Here is a 17,530-nt window from a genome sequence, read left to right on the forward strand (position 1 = left end):
GATTGGTCCCATTTTTGTCAAAACCCAGTTCAGATGATTAGTCCGTTTGCTATGGGGAAGCAGGTAGACATTTTGGGGTACAGCAATGCCATTTGGTACGGACGTTATAAACGTCCACCTAAGCCCAAAACGCCCGGTAGCCAGCTTGAACTCCGCGTCAGGTGGGGGGGAGGGGGGGTCAAAGTACAGAGCTCCCGACGCTCAGAAATAAAATTCTGGCGGATTAGTTTGGACCTTTGGGTCAAGTTTGGTGTCGTTTTTAGGTAACTAGATGATGCACAATTCATTCCCCATACCAGTTTTTAGGGTTCCGTAGCAAAATATGACACAATACTTAAAATAATAAACTTTTAGTAGTAACGAAATGCAAACAAACCCTCATATTTTTATATTTTTGTATTAAACTTGGTTTATAAAAAATACTGTCCTAAAGCTCATTTAATGCAGATTCTAAAAACATTAACAGTAAATATAAATTTGACTACTTTCAATGTAAAATAAAATATTGAAAGTACTGCGCCGTTCGTCAGCGCAGCGTAGGGGACGGCAAAAAGACCTTAAAAGATAGAAGATCCATAGCTTTCACAATATCTATAAATTAAAGTGTTTACAATAATATCATAATTATTACTTTAATATTTTTTAAATTTTTTATTAATTTTTTATTATTCTTCTTCTTAAATTAGGCATTTTATAATATGGATATAAAAGTAAAATATGAAAACACTTACAAAATAATAATAAAAAACATATAAACACATCATAAAAAATCTAACCTAGGGTGGTAGGGCGCCACCAGCACCGGGGCAGGGCCCAAGCTGCCGGTGGTCAGCCGGGCTAGCACATGTTTGGCGCGAGAATATCTCGCCGCGACATAGACTACCCGTCCCCCTTTAATTCATACAGTTAGTAAGAGACGGGTAGTCTATCTCGCGGCGAGATACTGTCGCGTCAATCATGTGCTCGGCCTACAGGGCCGCAGAGTGAGGAACCGACGTACTATACGCGCCGTGTCCAAAATTACCGCCTTGTGCCCCTTCTGACCCTTGATCCAACCTTGGTTGAGGCTCGTCGCTATGAGACCGTTCCCTGACACGACTATCGCAACAATGATCGTCGAGTCAACATCCCACATGGCGGTAATCTCGTCAGCCAAGTCTAGGTATTATTCGTCATGATAACTTTGTCCGCAATTGAACCGCCGAGGTCTCCGAAGAGGTCCCCGAATCACAGCCACTTCACCAACGCGGGCAGGCTCATAACAGACGAGCACGAGCGTGGGTGCAGCATACGGTGTGTGGTGAGTAGCTGTCGGAGCCTCCGTTCCAGGGCATCCAGCTCGGTCTGAGTCCACCTTAGTACGCCAAAGGAGTATGTGAGTAGGGACATTACCCAAGCGTTGAAGGCGCGCACTTTGTTGCCTTCTGACAAAATACTGGTAAGGACTTTTGTGAGCCGAGTGAAAAAGCTCTCATTCACCGACCGTCTAATACCCTCGTCCTCAATACCCAACGACTGTGACATACCAAGTTTTTTATAGGTTTCTGATTCAGAGATAGACCTGAAAGCTGAAAGACATTGTCTCAAAGTTGTAAATTTGTTGGATTTATAACCTTTCTCCGCTGTACATGTATAACCGCACATTTTTCGACACCAAACTCCATGTTGATGGCACTACTGAAGACTTCGGTAGTTTTCAGTAGCTCCAATAAGTCTTTGCTATTTGGTGAAAGTAATTTGAGGTCATCCATGTACAGAGGGTGAGAATTGACTTCACCCTCTCTCCGAAGCCGAGCCGGCAACATAGTCCCAGTTCTGCTGGTGCTGAAGGGATTCAGAGCTAGGCAGAACCACAGGGGACTCAAACTGTCGCCCTGAGAGATTCCTCGCTCAATCCTTATAAAATCCTGCGGGCCAGGGCGGTCATCATTCATTTATTTATTATTAAGTAAAACAAATGTCTTTTTCTCTTTTTACCTATGTCTTGCTTCTTTTTAATATACTAGCTGCGCTCCGCGGTGTAACCCGCGGTTAAGAAGTAGCCTGTGTGTTAATCCAAAGTGTCTGCTACCTCCATACCAAATTTTATCAATATTGGTCCAGCCACTTGAGCATGAAGAAGTAACAAACACAACACTCACAAACTTTCGTCTTTATAATATTAGTGTAATTTTTAATCACCTTCAATTTATAAATGAAGTCAGGTAACATTGTTAAAAATAAATACAAAAAATAATAAGAGAAGATAAGATAAGATTTATTGTATTGTATAATATTAACTGTGTACAAGGGTGTTGACAATAAATAATACAGTTAAGAACCAACAGTTTATCCATCACGGACGTACAATATACGTTTGTGAATTAAATAATTTTATTTACAACCACCTCCAAAATTACATACCTAACTCAGTACATTTGAGTTGACGTTTGAAACAATTGCACCTGGAACTGCAAGATTTCACGCACTGACATCTTATTAATTCTAGAGCCATAAGACTGGGTCCACAGTGGCACCCAAGCTTCTTGACGCCCGCGCGCCGCCCGCAAAAATCAAGCCGGTACATGCTATTATTATTTTTTTTTTTTGTGGGGAATTTAATAAGCTTTCACTTTGCCATACACAATAATCTAATATTAGTTTGTAAGAAAAAAAAAACCGACTTCAATGGGGGATGCCGCTGAAAGTTTACTTATTGTGGTTGGTGCACTCTTAGATTCCAGACAATGAAATGAAAAAGACAGCATCTTTTGCCTAATTATGTAGAAAAGGAGGTAAAAACACCCACTTTTCTAGTAGCATTTCGTTTTTGTAAGGGTCGCAGTTCTAACCTTTTTTTTTTTTTTTACCCAGGGGGAATCCGTAATGGATCCCACCGGCCCGGGAGAAGCCTAAGGTGGGTATGTCCGACTCCCACGGACTAAACCCCCTGGGGTGTTCCGCCGCGCGCTTTGTGGGCGGGGTTTCGGGAACGTGACTTTAGGCCTCCGATACCCCGCCGGCGTTGCCCTCGCGGGCTCGTCTTTTGGGACTGCTCCAGCCGCCTACTCCGCTGAAGGCGCCTCGGAACACTTGAGGGCCTTCCAGCTCAGAACCTCTTCAGGCGAGTGATGGAACTCCCGGCCCATCACCCGCAGGTCCCCGTTAAGGCGGCATCATTCGGGCTGCGTAGGCCCTTCGCCGCCGGCCTGGCCTCCTACGGCGCTGAGGGAGCGAATTTGCATCGTCCTCGCGCACTCTTTCTGCAGCCTCCTTTTGTGTCAGGACGGTGACACTAAAGGTGGCTACTGCCGCCCATACCACCTCACTGCTGACCATGCGGCGTATTAGCGCTGGCAGTGAGAAGTCTCCTCCCACAGCTGCGGACAGGATAGCGCGGGGCTCCGCCCACGCAGGGCATTCTTCGCGCGTGTGTTGGGCCGTATCTACGGCTCCTCCGTTGCAGTGGTGGCACGCCGTCGTCGGCTCTCTTCCTAACCTCTCACATAGGTACCAACCGAAGCAGCCGTGCCCCGTTAGGAGCTGTGAGAGATGGAAGGAGGGTGCACCGTGCTTGCGTTCGACCCATTCCTTAAGAACAGGCCGCACAGCGGCCACTAGGTCCCGGCTAGCACCCGGGATTTCCAGACGCTCTGACCACTGCTGGTAGAGGGCGTCTCGCGCCTCTTCACGCCACTGGCGGACCTCACGTGGGGCGGGCCAGTTCTCCTCCTTCCTTGCTTCCAGCACTCGCCAATAAACCGCGGACTGAACCTTAGCTTCAAGGTCCCATGGCGGGCTCCCGGCTAGGAGGCCAGCTGCTGCATGCGAGTTGTCGCGGTACGCTCGAGCCACCCTGAGAGCTATGGCCCGCTGCGGACGGCGCAACAGGGCCGCACCCCGAGAGCTCAGGGTACCCGCCCATATTGGCGCCCCGTAGAGCGCCATTGAGCGCACCACACTCAAGTATAGCCTCCTGCAGGCTCCTCCTGGTCCGCCTAGATTAGGGAGGATCCGTCCAAGGGCTCCAGCTGCAGCCAGCAATTTTGGAGCCAGGCGCTGGAAGTGCTCCTCAAACTTCCACCTGCCGTCGAGAACGAGTCCCAGGTACTTCATCGTCGACCCGGCGGCGATGGAAGTTCCTCCCACAGTTATCTGTGTCCCATCCGGTGGTTTATTTCGAGGCCCGTGGAAAACCAGAACCTCTGATTTATGCAGGGCCACTTCTAAGCCTACAGCACGGATCCTGTGGACCACCAGTGCCACCCCTGCTGTGGCTAGGTAAGCGGCCTTCTAACCTAATCTAACCTACTTTTCTGATAGCATTTCGTTTCTGTAAGGGTCACAGCTCTAACCTAACCTAACCTACTTTTCCGATAGCAGTTATGTTCTGTGAGAATTGCAATTCAAACCCACCCACCTACCTAACCCACTTTTCTAGTAGCATTTCCGGGTCCGGGTCTGGGTCCGGATCCGAGTCCGGGTCCGTGTCCGGCTGTTCCGGTCCAAGTTTGGGTCAGAGTTCGGTCCGGGTCCGGGTCCGAGTTGGGGTCCATGTCCAGATCCGGGTCCGGGTCCGAGTCCGGGTCCAAGTTTGGGTCTGGGTTCATAAGGAAGAGAGCAAATCGCCAAACGTGAACTATGTGTCATTGAAGAGTTCCATTCTGATCATATTATCAGCAGTTCCACTTCATCAAATGTCACTTTTTTAAATGTAAATGCTGGATTTGTTGATGAAAATACAAAAATCACTATATACTTTCACATTTGAGGAGTTCCCTCGGTTCCTCGTGGGTATCATCATCAGAACTCGAGCTTGACAAAAATATGTCTTAAAAACTTAAGTTGCTTAACAAACATAAAGAAGAGGACAAATCGCCAAACGTAAACTATGCGTCAATTAAAGAGTTGCATTCTGATCATCATCAGCAGTTCCACTTCATCAAATATCACTTTTTAAAATGGAAATGCTGGATTTGTTGATAAAAATACAAAAATCACTATATGGATGCCTTTCACATTTGAGGAGATCCCTTGATTCCTCGTGGATCCCATCATCAGAACTCGAGCTTGACAAAAATGTTTATTGAAAACCTAACTTGCTTAACAAACACAACAAAGAGGACAAATCGCCAAACGTGAACTATGCGTCAATGAAGAGTTCCGTTCTGATCATCATCAGCAGTTCCACTTCATCAAATGTCACTTTTTTAAATGTAAGTGCTTGATTTGTTGATGAAAATACTAAAATCACTAAATGTATGCCTTTAACATTTGAGGAGTTCCCTCGATTTCTCATGGATCCCATCATCAGAACTGCGTTTTGACAAAAACGGGAACAATCTGTATGTATATACTTACAATCAAAAAAAGAATTTTCTAAATCGGTCCAGAAATGACGGAGTTATGGAGTAACAAACATTAAAAAAAAAACATACAACCGAATTGAGAACCTCCTCCCTTTGGCAAACAATCCATGGCTACAGAGAAAAAATGAAAAAAACAAATCGTCTGATCCCCGTGGTACCCGAAGCTCAAATTTTAAGACACGCAAACAGGGATCCCAGAAATTGTAGGTGTCCAATTCGATTACTGTCACTATAACCCCATTAAGGCCTAAAATCTGTTTTTGCAATCACATGTTTTAGTCCTAAACATTTTTCCTCTGTTTATTTTGGTAAATTTGTGTACCTATTCTGGATCTACTGGTGTATATTTTATTGAAATCCACTCAATAGTTTAGGCGCTAAAAAATGATTTAATATTTGGCTTCCTCTCAAGGCGGCTGTATTGATTTTTCTTTAATAAAACAAGTGTAAACAGGTTGTGAAGGGCAAGAGGAATGTACCGATACGTCATTTAAAAAAATCCGTCCAATATCCTGAGCTACAGGGTGTATAGATTATTAGTATTTTAACCCATAACCCTACTTTCTGTTTAAGTCGCAATCGAGTAAAATGTTGATATTGGGGTACAACGTGTACAAATATATAGATAAAAGTGGAATTCATATTACTCCAAGTTTCATATTAAGAGAATATCCCCTGAAAGGTTAAATAAGCGCTAGATCTGGATTCAGCAATTTTTTCCGCAAAGATATCTAGGACTTTTTTGTGTAGAATCTAATAAGCTTTAATAATGTTGCCTTACAACATATTTTCATAGAGAACGTAGATTTAGAGTAAAACACAAATTTCTTCAGGATGTTACACATTTTCCAATATGGCTGCGATTCTTCGAGGTCCCCAAATGTCAAATAGTGTGGACATGAAAAAGCGACCTTTAATTAACATAGGTACCAAATTTTAGGACTGTTCTAGAGATTTCGAGGTTAGTCCTAATCCGATTGTGCTATTAGGGAAGTCGATTGCACACAGACGTTTTCCCAATGCCAACTAGTCAAGAACGTGAAGCTTACGACTGTAAGATATACTTAATGAATTTGATTGTAAACCCAAAGAGTTCCTTCTAAACAGTTTACCATATCTCTGGATTTGACACCGCTGTTTGAAGGAACTGGTCAACCGCTGCCTAATAAATCTCCCAGCACAATCAGGGAAATTTCACTCAAGGACACAAAAAGAGAACACCGCCGCGAAAGAGTGAAGAACACTGGCCGAGAGGTGGGACTCCCCGATACTGCGGCGATGGATTGAACTCCATTCCACAATGGGGAAATAAATTTTGAAAGATTTTTAATTGTAATGCATTTGTTATTAAAATTGTAATTTTATTTTATTTTAATGTATTCGATTAACAAATTATTTCCTGTGTACTAAGTACTAACATAGTTGTTCTAAGTATTACCTATTGTTACTAACATATTTAGTTTTAATTTAGGATTAGTTATTTTATTATAATGTAAATGTAATTGTATATGGAATTTTTATTCTGAAATAAATTATTTGAATTTGAATTTGAATATTGCCTACTGCGTGACCGGAAGAATAATGAGGGTCCAAAAGTTGTTTATTATGGTTTAGGTGTATATATGTAGGTACTCGTAGGTGTTGGCTATGCTCTTTCATTCACGGTAACAGTATGAAACCAGTAAACGTTATAATTATGAGCTTCAACCATTTTACTGCGTCTTCCCTTTGGCCGGCATAAGGGCAGGCTTGGGGCGAGGTAGGCATAGGGCGGAGCAACCGCGCCCCTTGCATCTTGCTATCCCTGTTTCACATTTAGCCATTTAGATATTGATTGGACCTCTGAGATGCCTCCGCTGGCAGTAGTACGTAAGTTAATAAAGATTTAGACAACATTATAGTAAACGGTTTGACTTGTAGGTCTATTAATATTGTACATGGAGTACCTACTTGCCTTAGTAGAGTGCTTAGTGCCTACTACATTTAAGCATGATTTAAATAAAAACAAATATCGTCAACCGGGGTGAATATTGATGGCTGGAGAGAATAGGGACAAAACTTAGCTTAGAAGAGACAGCCGCCCACGTCATCCTCGAATGTCCAGGAGTGGCAGAATACCGGGCACAATACATCGGTTCGCCGGGGTCTCTCCCAGAAGTCGTCGGCAACATCAAGGGTCTGCTAGGCTTCTTGGAAGAGTTGGGTTGGCAAGAGTAGTGACGACAACTCATCACGCAAAATAGGCGCTAGGGTATTTGACTACTAGTCAAATCAGTTTCTGACGTCGAATTGCGGAAACCATGCCCGCGAAAACCTATAACCTATAGACATATGAAACAAACTGTATTATACTTCCAAAGAGTTCCATTTTTATATGTTGTATTTATATTTTTAATATTGTTCCAGTAAGTGAACCATTCCGGATACATTTTTTTTTATGAAATAGGAGGCAAACGAGCAGACGGATCACCCGATGGTAAGCGATTACCGCCTCCCATGGACACCCGCAACACCAGAGGGGTTGTAAGTGCGTTGCCGGCCTTTAAGATGGGAGTACGCTCTTTTCTTGAAGGTTTGAAGGTCATATCGGTCCGGAAATACCGCAGGCGACAGTTCATTCCACAGTTTAGCTGTGCGAGGCAGGAAGTTTCTAGAGAAACGCACAGTTGAGGACTGCCAACCATCTAAGTGGTGAGGATGATAATGTTGTCGCGTAGGGCGATGGCCATATAGCACTCCCCGTTATACACGCGATAGAAAATGCAGAGCGAGGCCACATCTCTACGCAGCGCCAAGGAGTCAAGCCGTTCCGAAATACGCTGGCAGTCGATAATTTAAGTCGCTCTTCGTTGGATGTGGTCCAGAGGGAGAAGCTGGTATTGGGGTGCCCCTGCCCATAGATGAGAGCAGTATTCCATGTGTGGGCGAACCTGCGCTTTATACAGCTGTAGGCGGTGGGCCGGCGTGAAATACTGTTTTTACCGTTTTAGAAGTTTGTGTTAATAAAGTTTGGATCGGGAGCGAACATTTTTTTAGTTCCTTACCCAAAGGGTAAAAGCGAGACCCTATTACTAAGACTCCTCTATCCGTCTGTCCGTCTGTCTGTCACCCAGGCTGTATCTCATGAACCGTGATAGCTAGACAGTTGAAATTTTCACAGATGATGTATTTCTGTTGCCGCTGTAACAACAAATACTAAAAAGTACGGAACCCTCGGTGGGCGAGTCCGACTCGCACTTGGCCGGTTTAAAAAAAAAAAAGTAGAGTACTTGAAAATCTTCTAAGAGGGTTGAGTGGGTATCGAGAACAGTTTTTTTAGTTAGGGGCTTGAAACTTCGTAGTTTGCGAAAGACAAATTTAATGCATTGTATATTTTTTAATTTTTAACCGACTTCAAGATTTCAAAGGAGGAGGTTCTCAATTCGGTTTTTTTTTTATGTTTGTTACTCTATAACTCCGTCATTTCTGGCCCGATTTTGAAAATTCTTTTTTTGATTGTAAGTATATACATACAGATTGGTCCCGTTTTTGTCAACACGCAGTTCTCATGATGGGATCCATGAGCAATCGAGGGAACTCCTCAAATGTTAAAGGCATACATATAGTGATTTTAGTATTTTCATCAATAAATCAAGCACTTACATTTAAAAAAGTGACATTTGATGAAGTGGAATTGCTGATGATGATCAGAACGGAACTCTTCAATGACGCATAGTTCACGTTTGGCGATTTGTCCTCTGTTATGTTTGTTAAGCAAGTTAGGTTTTCAATAAACATTTTTGTCAAGCTCGAGTTCTGATCATGGGATCCACGAGGAATCAAGGGATCTCCTCAAATGTGAAAGGCATCCATATAGTGATTTTTGTATTTTTATCAACAAATCCAGCATTTCCATTTTAAAAAGTGATATTTGATGAAGTGGAACTGCTGATGATGATCAGAATGGAACTCTTTAATTGACGCATAGTTTACGTTTGGCGATTTGTCCTCTTCTTTATGTTTGTTAAGCAACTTAAGTTTTTAAGACATATTTTTGTCAAGCTCGAGTTCTGATGATGAAACCCACGAAGAACCGAGGGAACTCCTCAAATGTGAAAGGCATAGATATAGTGATTTTTGTATTTTCATCAACAAATCCAGCATTTACATTTAAAAAAGTGACATTTGATGAAGTGGAACTGCTGATGATGATCAGAATGGAACTCTTCAATGACACATAGTTCACGTTTGGCGATTTGTTTTCTTCCTTGTGGACCCAGACCCAAACTTGGACCCGGACTCGGACCCGGACCCGTGTCTGGACATGGACCCCAACTCGGACCCGGACCCGGACTCGGATCCGGACCCAGACCCGGACCCGGAAATGCTACTAGAAAAGTGGGTTAGGTGGGTGGGTTGGCATTTTGAACTGCGATTCTCACAGAACAGAACTGCTATCAGAAAAGTAGGTTAGGTTAGGTTAGAGCTGTGACCCTTACAGAAACAAAATGCTATCAGAAAAGTAGGTTAGGTTAGGTTAGAACTACGACCCTTACAAAAACGAAATGCTACTAGAAAAGTGGGTGGTTTTACCTCCATTTCTACATAATTAGGCAAAAGATGCTGTCTTTTTCATTTCATTGTCTGGAATCTAAGAGTGCACCTCAACAATAAGTGAACTTTCAGCGGCCCCCATTGAAGTCGGTTTTTTTTTCTTTAAAATTATTAATGATATCTTTTGCTGCATAATGTTCTATGCTCATATGTAAAAGACTTATAATAACCTCCAACATACAAATCTACGCGTACGAAGTCGCGGGCAACAGCTAGTTTAAGTATATAAATTCAAGCAGCTAATAAGGTGCTGCAAACGTTTCTGGACTGTATTGGTAACTAATAATTTATATTTAATGATTATTTTGCTATATAGTTTTCGACATGCTAAAGTCCAACAGTTGACACGCTACGTTATTGTCATGTCTTTACCCTCATGCAACATCTCCAGCATCTCCACCACGGCCGACTAGCTCGCGACGCGTGTGGCATTATAAGTCAGCAGATTGGGACGGACTGCGTGAATTCTATGCTTCGTACCCTTGGAGGCAGCAGCTCTGCTTCACATCAGAAGATCCAGACTCCTGCGCAGCGAATGTTGCCGAGTCAATATAACCCAAGAAAATTAAAGAAATCTGCGGAAATAATTCGTGTAGTTTTGAAAATTGGTATAGTTGTACCTTGTGGTATCCAGATGAACATACTAAAAGTCCTCGGGGGTGGGGGGTGAGCTGAGGGTGTAGGGGGGGGGGGGGGGGGTTGAAGGTATATTTTTTCAGATTTTTGCTCGTATCTCGAACATCGAGACATGCATGGCCCGACATGATGCTGGCCGTTTATTTTTATAATTGATCAGCAGGTGACTAAGCTTGCTTATTCTAAACTAAACATTTGAGTTATGATGAACAACTACGAAAAAACGACGTTTTCTTAAATCGTCTATTTTTTATCTCTTTGTTAATTTAAACATCCTGTACCTCGTAAAGTATTAATCGTAGAGTAAAAATTAATATGACCTAATTTGTAGAAAATTTTATGTAAAATCTTTTGTCCGAAGTAATTTTAATGCTATTCGTACAGGTATTCAAGATATGAGCAAAAATCTGAAAAAAAGGTACCTTCAACAGTGCAAAAGAGAAAGCCCATCTTTCTTGGTACTCAATGTGGTGAAATACTATTGTGTGGAATTCAGATTGTGCAGAATTGCGAATAGGAAGAAACGATATTGGCATGAACGTCGAATAATCCGAATTTAAAACATATAGCCAACATGCCACTTATTGATCTACGTCTACCCTAGAGAACGCAGACTCTCGCGACTTACTCTGTAGTTGGGTTGCAGTCCGTCTGCGTGAATCAACCATAAATATCAAATCTCATTTTCATATAATTAACAATAAAAAATACCCACTAACACAAAAACTCGTTAAACTCTATTATGTAAGGTTTAGGTTAAAAATGGTATTAGGTATAGGTACTTAAAACTAATAGAAAAAATAATGCCTTGGCTGCCTTAACATTTGTAACTGTTCCAATCATGTTGTTCCAATCAGCTATTTTGTTGTTGTGTAAGTACATTCCTTCTTATGTTAGGAAATAGGCATGTAACTAATTATGTTAATTTAAAAATAAACGTTATAACTAATGAACGTTATGTACTTACCTACCTTGTTCAAGCCAATTGCTACGTCAAGTATGCCGCTCATGTAGGAGTATGATTTGTTGTAAGTGAAAACTTACCGTGGTCGGACTCTAATCTGCATTTTAACTATGTAAACCTCATTCATTATAGATACACTTTCTTATCGAGCTTACAGTTTTGCTACACAGATGCCATTCGTGGAGAGAACAAAAGCAAGTTAAAGACATGTTAACAGAGTTGGGCCGCGACCTAGTCCATGATGTCGCTCGAAAAGGAGAGGCCGTGTGGCTTTATAGGAAAGTATTTTCTTCATATGCAAGCTTCGCTTTAGGGGAGCGAGTCTACGTCGTTCGGGCGAGATTCGCATCCATGTTGCGAACATATTTGCGTAATCAGATGAGAATTAAAAGATATGACGTGGAAACGGTAAGCAGTTTATTTTTTTACTTTTTACATACATACATACATACAATACATACCTCTTGTTATTGTTATCAGAGGCCTGTCATTGTTTTGGTTATGTTTTTTTTTGTTGTAGAGTAGAGGTGTAGAGGGAAGAGAGCTTTCGAGCAATAAATAATACTTAATACTGGATTGAGGCACAATGTTTAGGAGGTTATTTCTCATTATCAGATTATCACACATTGTCACACAAGATACGAGTAGGCGGATAAAAACACTAGATTCGATTCCATTTTTTTTTATGTTTCCGTTTGTTTTGTCTAGTTTACCTTTATGATATTACTAGCTTTTGCCCGCGACTTCGTCTGCGTGGAATTACTTCCAGCAGTTAGAGCAAGTACAGCGCCTGGATAAAATATAATGGCAATAGTTTTGAGCATAATATGTTTTAATTGCTTAGGCACACCAATTAACAGGCAATTCATTAATTTTCTTGTTTCCACCATCCTTTTCCACCCTTTTTAGGGATGACTTCCGATAAAAACTTTCCTATGTCCTTCTCCGGGACTCACTATAAATTTAAACTAAATCCGTACAGCGGTTTAAGCGTGAAGAGGTAACAGACAGACAGACAGACACACTTTTGCATTTATAATATTAGTATGGGTAAACTTATTGGATATATAATCGTTATGTATTCTGTAGAACTCTTCTTAAGACTGTTAGCTTAACAGCCTCCTAAGCTCCTGACGTCAAACATAGTTTAGGTCAATAAGTATTTATTTTATTTTATTACACACACATGATATAATTTTTACTATTTTAGCTGTTACGAAATGCATTGATTTTACAAAGTCGCACTCAGAGCATATATATCCTGAACGACGAGTTGGTGGAATTTGATATACAGCTCAGTTATGAAGGCAATCCGTTAAACTGGACGAGGTTCGAAAAACATAACTGCCACGTAGCGGGGCCGCCGTGCGAACTTGTGACCACAAAAGACGGCTACTTTAGGCGGAGCGCTATGGACCAAGCTCTTCAACTCATCGAGAACAGAAGAAAATTCATCCGAGAAAAATACCAACCGAAGAAGAATAAACCCCCAATCGATATTAATGCAGAACTTAATCGATCACTCAATTTTAAATACACTTCATCATGGTACCAGCACACGAGTACGGATTTCGTTAACCTCGCGCCCGATTTTATATGAGATGATCGCCGAATTTTAATGATTAAACAGTAAAATATTCATCTGTCTTCATTTACCTACTCGTACATATTAGCGAGGTTTGGTCTTTACTTGTTTTTTTTATACCACATCGGTGGCAAACAAGCATACGGCCCGCCTGATGGTAAGTAGTCACCGTAGTCTATGGACGCCTGCAACTGCAGACCTTTTAAAAACCCGTACACTCCTTTTTTGAAGAACCCCTTACTGTAGACCCTCGGGAAGATCTCGGAAGGGAGTTCATTCCATAGCCGAAGCGTCCGCGGAAGGAAATTCCTCTTAAACCGCGCAGTACGCGACCATTTAGGTTCTAGGGTGTGAGGATGAACACCCAGCCGACAACGAGCGGTGCGGTGATAGAAAGCGGCCGTTGGCATCATGACAAACAATTCTTCAGAGCACAGCCCATTGTACAATTGCCATCAGATATATCGGAGCGCCCGAGGTACTCACAAATATCTAAACACGCCTCTATTGTCAAGGCGTTAGAGTGCGTGTTCAGATATTTTGAGCACCTCGGGCGCTCTGATATATCTGATGGGTAAGGGACCCTAAAAAAATGTTCGCTTCCGATCCAAACTTTATTAATACAAACTTCAAAAACGGTATAATGCCCTTTTACCAAGTTTCAAGAAAACTTATACCACATATAAACTTATATCCCCTTTTTAACCCCTTTAGGTTTTGAATTTCTAAGAACCTTGAAATAACTTTTTTTGTTATCTTATACAATGCTTTTCTAGAAGTTTCAAAGCATTTGTAATAGATTCAAACTTTCAACCCCTTATTAACCCTTTTAAGAGATGAATATTTAAAAACGCTTATATTACTTTTCTTGTATTCTAATAATATGCCTTTATACAAAGATTGAAGTGCCGCACTCAAAAAAAGGTTTGATCTCCATACAAAGTTTCAACCCATTTTTTACCACCTTGGGGATTGAATTTCTCAAAATCCCTTCTTATTTCTTGTACACAATATAAATGTAACCTGTTGTACAAATTTCAACTTTCTAGCTTTTGTGGTTTCACCTCTGCGTTGATGAGTCAGTCAGTCAGTCACTAAGTCAGTCAGGAGTCAGGACACGTGCATTTATTAACCGACTTAAATTTCATAGAAGGAGGAGGTTCTGTATTCGGTTGTGGCTATTTTTTTAATTTATTTTTTTATGTATGTTCAGCGATTATTCCGAGACCCGTGGTCCGATTTGAGTAATTCTTTTTTTGTTCGAAAGGAGCTACTTCCAAGTTAGTCCCATATTAATCTGGTTCTGCTGAGGAATTGAGGGAACTCCTCAATTTTTAAAGGCACATGTATGGTGATTTGGGTGTTTTCATAAGCAACTTGAGCATTTTCTCTCGAAAACGACCAATTTGATGAAGTGGAGCTGATGATGATGATTGTTTTGATGATAATGATTTCAGCGATTACTCCGGCACCCATGATCCGATTTGAGTTATTCTTTTTCTGTTTGAAAGAAGTTACCTCTCCAAGGTGTTTTCGTAATATTTTGGTTTTGATCTGATGATGGAATCCGTGAGGAATTGAGGGAACTCCTCAATTTTTAATGGTAATTTCGGTGTTTTCTAAAGTAACTCAAGCATTTCCTCCCCAAAACCACCAATTTGATGTAGTGCAACTGTAGCCTAACCACGAGATTGGCACTAAATATTCTTCCCAACTTACTTTGTACACTAATATGCCAGTCGAGCGAGATGCATAAACAGTAAGTTACGCACACGATAGCGAATATATCACGACCAATTTTATGAAGTGGACCTGATGATGAGGATTGTTTTGAAGATAGTGATGATGATTTTTTTAATGTAGGATGTTCAGCAATTACTCCGAGACCCGTGGTCCGACTTGAACAATTCTTTTTTTGTTTGAAAGGAACTACCTCCAAGGGGGTCCCACATTAATCTGGTGCTGTTCTGATGATGGGATCCATGAGGAATTGAGGGAACTCCTCAATTTTTAAAGGCACATGTATGGTGATTTGGTCGTTTTCATAAGCAACTTGAGCATTTTTTCTCGAAAACCACCAATTTGATGAAGTGGAGCTGATGATGATGATTGTTTTGATGATAATGATTTCAGCGATTACTCCGGCACCCATGATCCGATTTGAGTTATTCTTTTTCTGTTTGAAAGAAGTTACCTCTCCAAGGTGTTTTCGTAATATTTTGGTTTTGATCTGATGATGGAATCCGTGAGGAATTGAGGGAACTCCTCAATTTTTAATGGTAATTTCGGTGTTTTCTAAAGTAACTCAAGCATTTCCTCCCCAAAACCACCAATTTGATGTAGTGCAACTGTAGCCTAACCACGAGATTGGCACTAAATATTCTTCCCAACTTACTTTGTACACTAATATGCCAGTCGAGCGAGATGCATAAACAGTAAGTTACGCACACGATAGCGAATATATCACGACCAATTTTATGAAGTGGACCTGATGATGAGGATTGTTTTGAAGATAGTGATGATGATTTTTTTAATGTAGGATGTTCAGCGATTACTCCGAGACCCGTGGTCCGACTTGAACAATTCTTTTTTTGTTTGAAAGGAACTACCTCCAAGGGGGTCCCACATTAATCTGGTGCTGTTCTGATGATGGGATCCATGAGGAATTGAGGGAACTCCTCAATTTTTAAAGGCACATGTATGGTGATTTGGTCGTTTTCATAAGCAACTTGAGCATTTTTTCTCGAAAACCACCAATTTGATGAAGTGGAGCTGATGATGATGATTGTTTTGATGATAATGATTTCAGCGATTACTCCGGCACCCATGATCCGATTTGAGTTATTCTTTTTCTGTTTGAAAGAAGTTACCTCTCCAAGGTGTTTTCGTAATATTTTGGTTTTGATCTGATGATGGAATCCGTGAGGAATTGAGGGAACTCCTCAATTTTTAATGGTAATTTCGGTGTTTTCTAAAGTAACTCAAGCATTTCCTCCCCAAAACCACCAATTTGATGTAGTGCAACTGTAGCCTAACCACGAGATTGGCACTAAATATTCTTCCCAACTTACTTTGTACACTAATATGCCAGTCGAGCGAGATGCATAAACAGTAAGTTACGCACACGATAGCGAATATATCAATGTCAAACTCGTGGTAAGGCTACTGATAACTTCCCTCCCTATAATGATTTTTGATGTAGATAGTGTTGGAAACAACCAAAGAGACTGAGAGGTGAAGGTAGAGGGTATTAGTGTTTGGGGGGTTTGAGGTTGGGGGTTGAGGGGAGGTGAGTTGATGGGTCGGGGACTGAGGGATTGGGAGTTAAGGGATTGGGGGTTAGGGATAGGAGTTAAGGGATCTGGGGAATGGCGGTTGAAGGGTTGGTGGTTTAGGGTCGAGGGGTTCAGTGATCAGGGGTTGATGTGCTGTGAGGTTGAGTGATCGGGGGGTTTGAGGGATTGGGTCAGTGGCGGGGCGAAGAATGGATTTAGTGACAGGAATGATTTACCAGACGGACTCGAGGAAAATTCTGATTATTTAATAAAGTTTACGAATTTACAGTTAAACATGATTATGTTTTTTATTCATGCGTCACGCTCTTAACAATGTCTTAAAATTGAAAATGGAAAAATAAAAACTTATAAAAAAAGATAAACCGACTTCAAAAAGGATGAAATAAAATATTATCCTTTTTAGGGTTCCGTGTTTAAGTATATGCGTTACCAACTGATATTTTTGAAGTCGGTGCCAAGCCAAGTAGTCCAAGTAGTAACAATACCAGTCAAAAATAATCAGCTTTATGTCTATAAATCCCATTACAACTGTACAAATATTATAAACGTGAAAGCAATTATGTCTGCCTCTTTGTTACCTTTTCATGGCTAAACAACTGAACCGCTTTAGCTGAAATTTTGCATGAAGGTTCCTTGAATTGTTTTATATTTTGAAATGTAGTCCTCTGGATAAGCGACAGAAAATAACTCAGTTCCAATCCCACACTTGCGTGCTATGACTGTTCAAAAATTAGTAAGAAATGCTCTTTAAAAAAATACGACGAAAAAACGTATTAGATTTACACTAACGTGCCGACAAGCATGGTACGAACTGCGCCAAGAAGGTTCGACCGTGTGTTCTGTTCTGAGGTGTACAGAAAGTTCGTTTATTGTCGTCGTGTACACTGCGTCCTACATAGGCGAACACTCGCGAACGCGAAGCGCAGCGACGCGGCACGGCGCGGCCGGCCCAAGGTGTTCGCGTTCGCAACGAGATCGCCCACGTAGGACACTTCTATATCTATGTATCTTTATCGAATTGCACCAAAATCACTATGAATATATGGTTTAAAATTTGGCTTGGCACCGACTTCAAACATATCAGTTGGTAACGCATATACTTAAACAC

The 17,530-nt window shown here is 41.4% G+C and overlaps 1 protein-coding gene and 1 long non-coding RNA gene across 2 annotated transcripts in view; one reads left to right on the forward strand and one right to left on the reverse strand.

Annotated features, from left to right (window-relative positions):
- The window catches only part of LOC134754520 (uncharacterized), a 246,645-nt gene that overhangs the window by 185,039 nt on the left and 44,076 nt on the right, over positions 1-17,530 (reverse strand). The gene's annotated exons all lie outside the window — the stretch shown is intronic.
- Positions 11,744-13,141, forward strand: LOC134754131 (uncharacterized). Its single transcript, XM_063690209.1, has 2 exons — positions 11,744-11,949; positions 12,752-13,141. Exons 1-2 carry the CDS (start codon positions 11,749-11,751, stop codon positions 13,139-13,141), a joined length of 591 nt encoding a protein of 196 aa, XP_063546279.1. The 5' UTR covers positions 11,744-11,748.

Source organism: Cydia strobilella, chromosome Z (genome assembly GCF_947568885.1).
Source record: "Cydia strobilella chromosome Z, ilCydStro3.1, whole genome shotgun sequence".
Classification (NCBI taxonomy): domain Eukaryota; kingdom Metazoa; phylum Arthropoda; class Insecta; order Lepidoptera; family Tortricidae; genus Cydia; species Cydia strobilella.

Coding starts and splice junctions, on each gene's coding strand:
- LOC134754131 (XM_063690209.1), top strand. CDS start 11,749: ATGTTAACAGAGTTGGGCCGCGACCTAGTCCATGATGTCGCTCGAAAA. Junction 11,950..12,751: donor AAAGATATGACGTGGAAACG/GTAAGCAGTTTA, acceptor TTACTATTTTAG/CTGTTACGAAATGCATTGAT.